The sequence below is a fragment of the Trachymyrmex septentrionalis genome, unplaced genomic scaffold (genome assembly GCF_001594115.1).
Source record: "Trachymyrmex septentrionalis isolate Tsep2-gDNA-1 unplaced genomic scaffold, Tsep1.0 scaffold87, whole genome shotgun sequence".
Lineage (NCBI taxonomy): Eukaryota > Metazoa > Arthropoda > Insecta > Hymenoptera > Formicidae > Trachymyrmex > Trachymyrmex septentrionalis.
In genome coordinates, this window is record NW_017306059.1 from 2692239 (window position 1) to 2692946 (window position 708).

Sequence of the window (708 nt, forward strand, 5' to 3'; positions counted from 1 at the left end):
CGAAGATCACAATAACTATTGTGTACCTCTCTGCGTTCGCGGGGTGACCATGTCTCATTTTGATCTCGATGTGGCATGTCTCGATATAATTGTGACCGATGGTCGCATGTAACAGTAAGGAAGAAGCAGCGAGCAGAACTTAATTGAGCAGAAGCTCGATATAGTAACCCCTCTTCCCCGTATACGTACCCCTCCCCCTTCCATCAGTGCTCGAAGGCCGAACGTGCGCGCGGGGTATATCAAAGTGAGTACTCTTCGACCGTCGCCATGCATTGATCCGTTTGTCTCCTGGTGCTTTCAGTGAGCGGGAGGACGGGGACCGGCGGTGCGCCCCTTTACGGGCGCCTGGTGGCCGAGGAGCCCATGCCCTCCGCGGTATGCGGTGGAGCCGGTGCCGCGGGTGGCGGGGCTGCCGGCGGGGTTCCGCAGGAGACCCCCTCGGACATTCACGCCATGCAGGCCAGGATACCCCACAGGTTTCGCGATCCAGCGACGGCGCCCCTCAGGAAACTCAGCGTCGACCTCATCAAGACCTACAAGCACATCAACGAGGTAAGAACTCCGTTGTCACGACTTACGTTGTTGCGAAAAGCTTCATGCTACGCCAAAGTTTACGTTTTCTTCCGAATAATCCTTTTTTTTAAAACGTAAATTAAATTTTATTCATATTACGCCTACACTTAAATTGTGTGTGTATATAATACTTAT

General features: G+C 52.8%; 1 protein-coding gene across 2 annotated transcripts in view; it reads left to right on the forward strand.

Annotated features, from left to right (window-relative positions):
• The window catches only part of LOC108755372 (serine/threonine-protein kinase minibrain), a 96525-nt gene that overhangs the window by 62615 nt on the left and 33202 nt on the right, over positions 1-708 (forward strand). For both annotated transcript variants that reach the window (XM_018498311.1, XM_018498312.1), the window contains one exon: positions 302-552. In XM_018498311.1, coding sequence (XP_018353813.1) covers positions 302-552 — 251 coding nt within the window. The remainder of the gene's footprint in view (positions 1-301; positions 553-708) is intronic.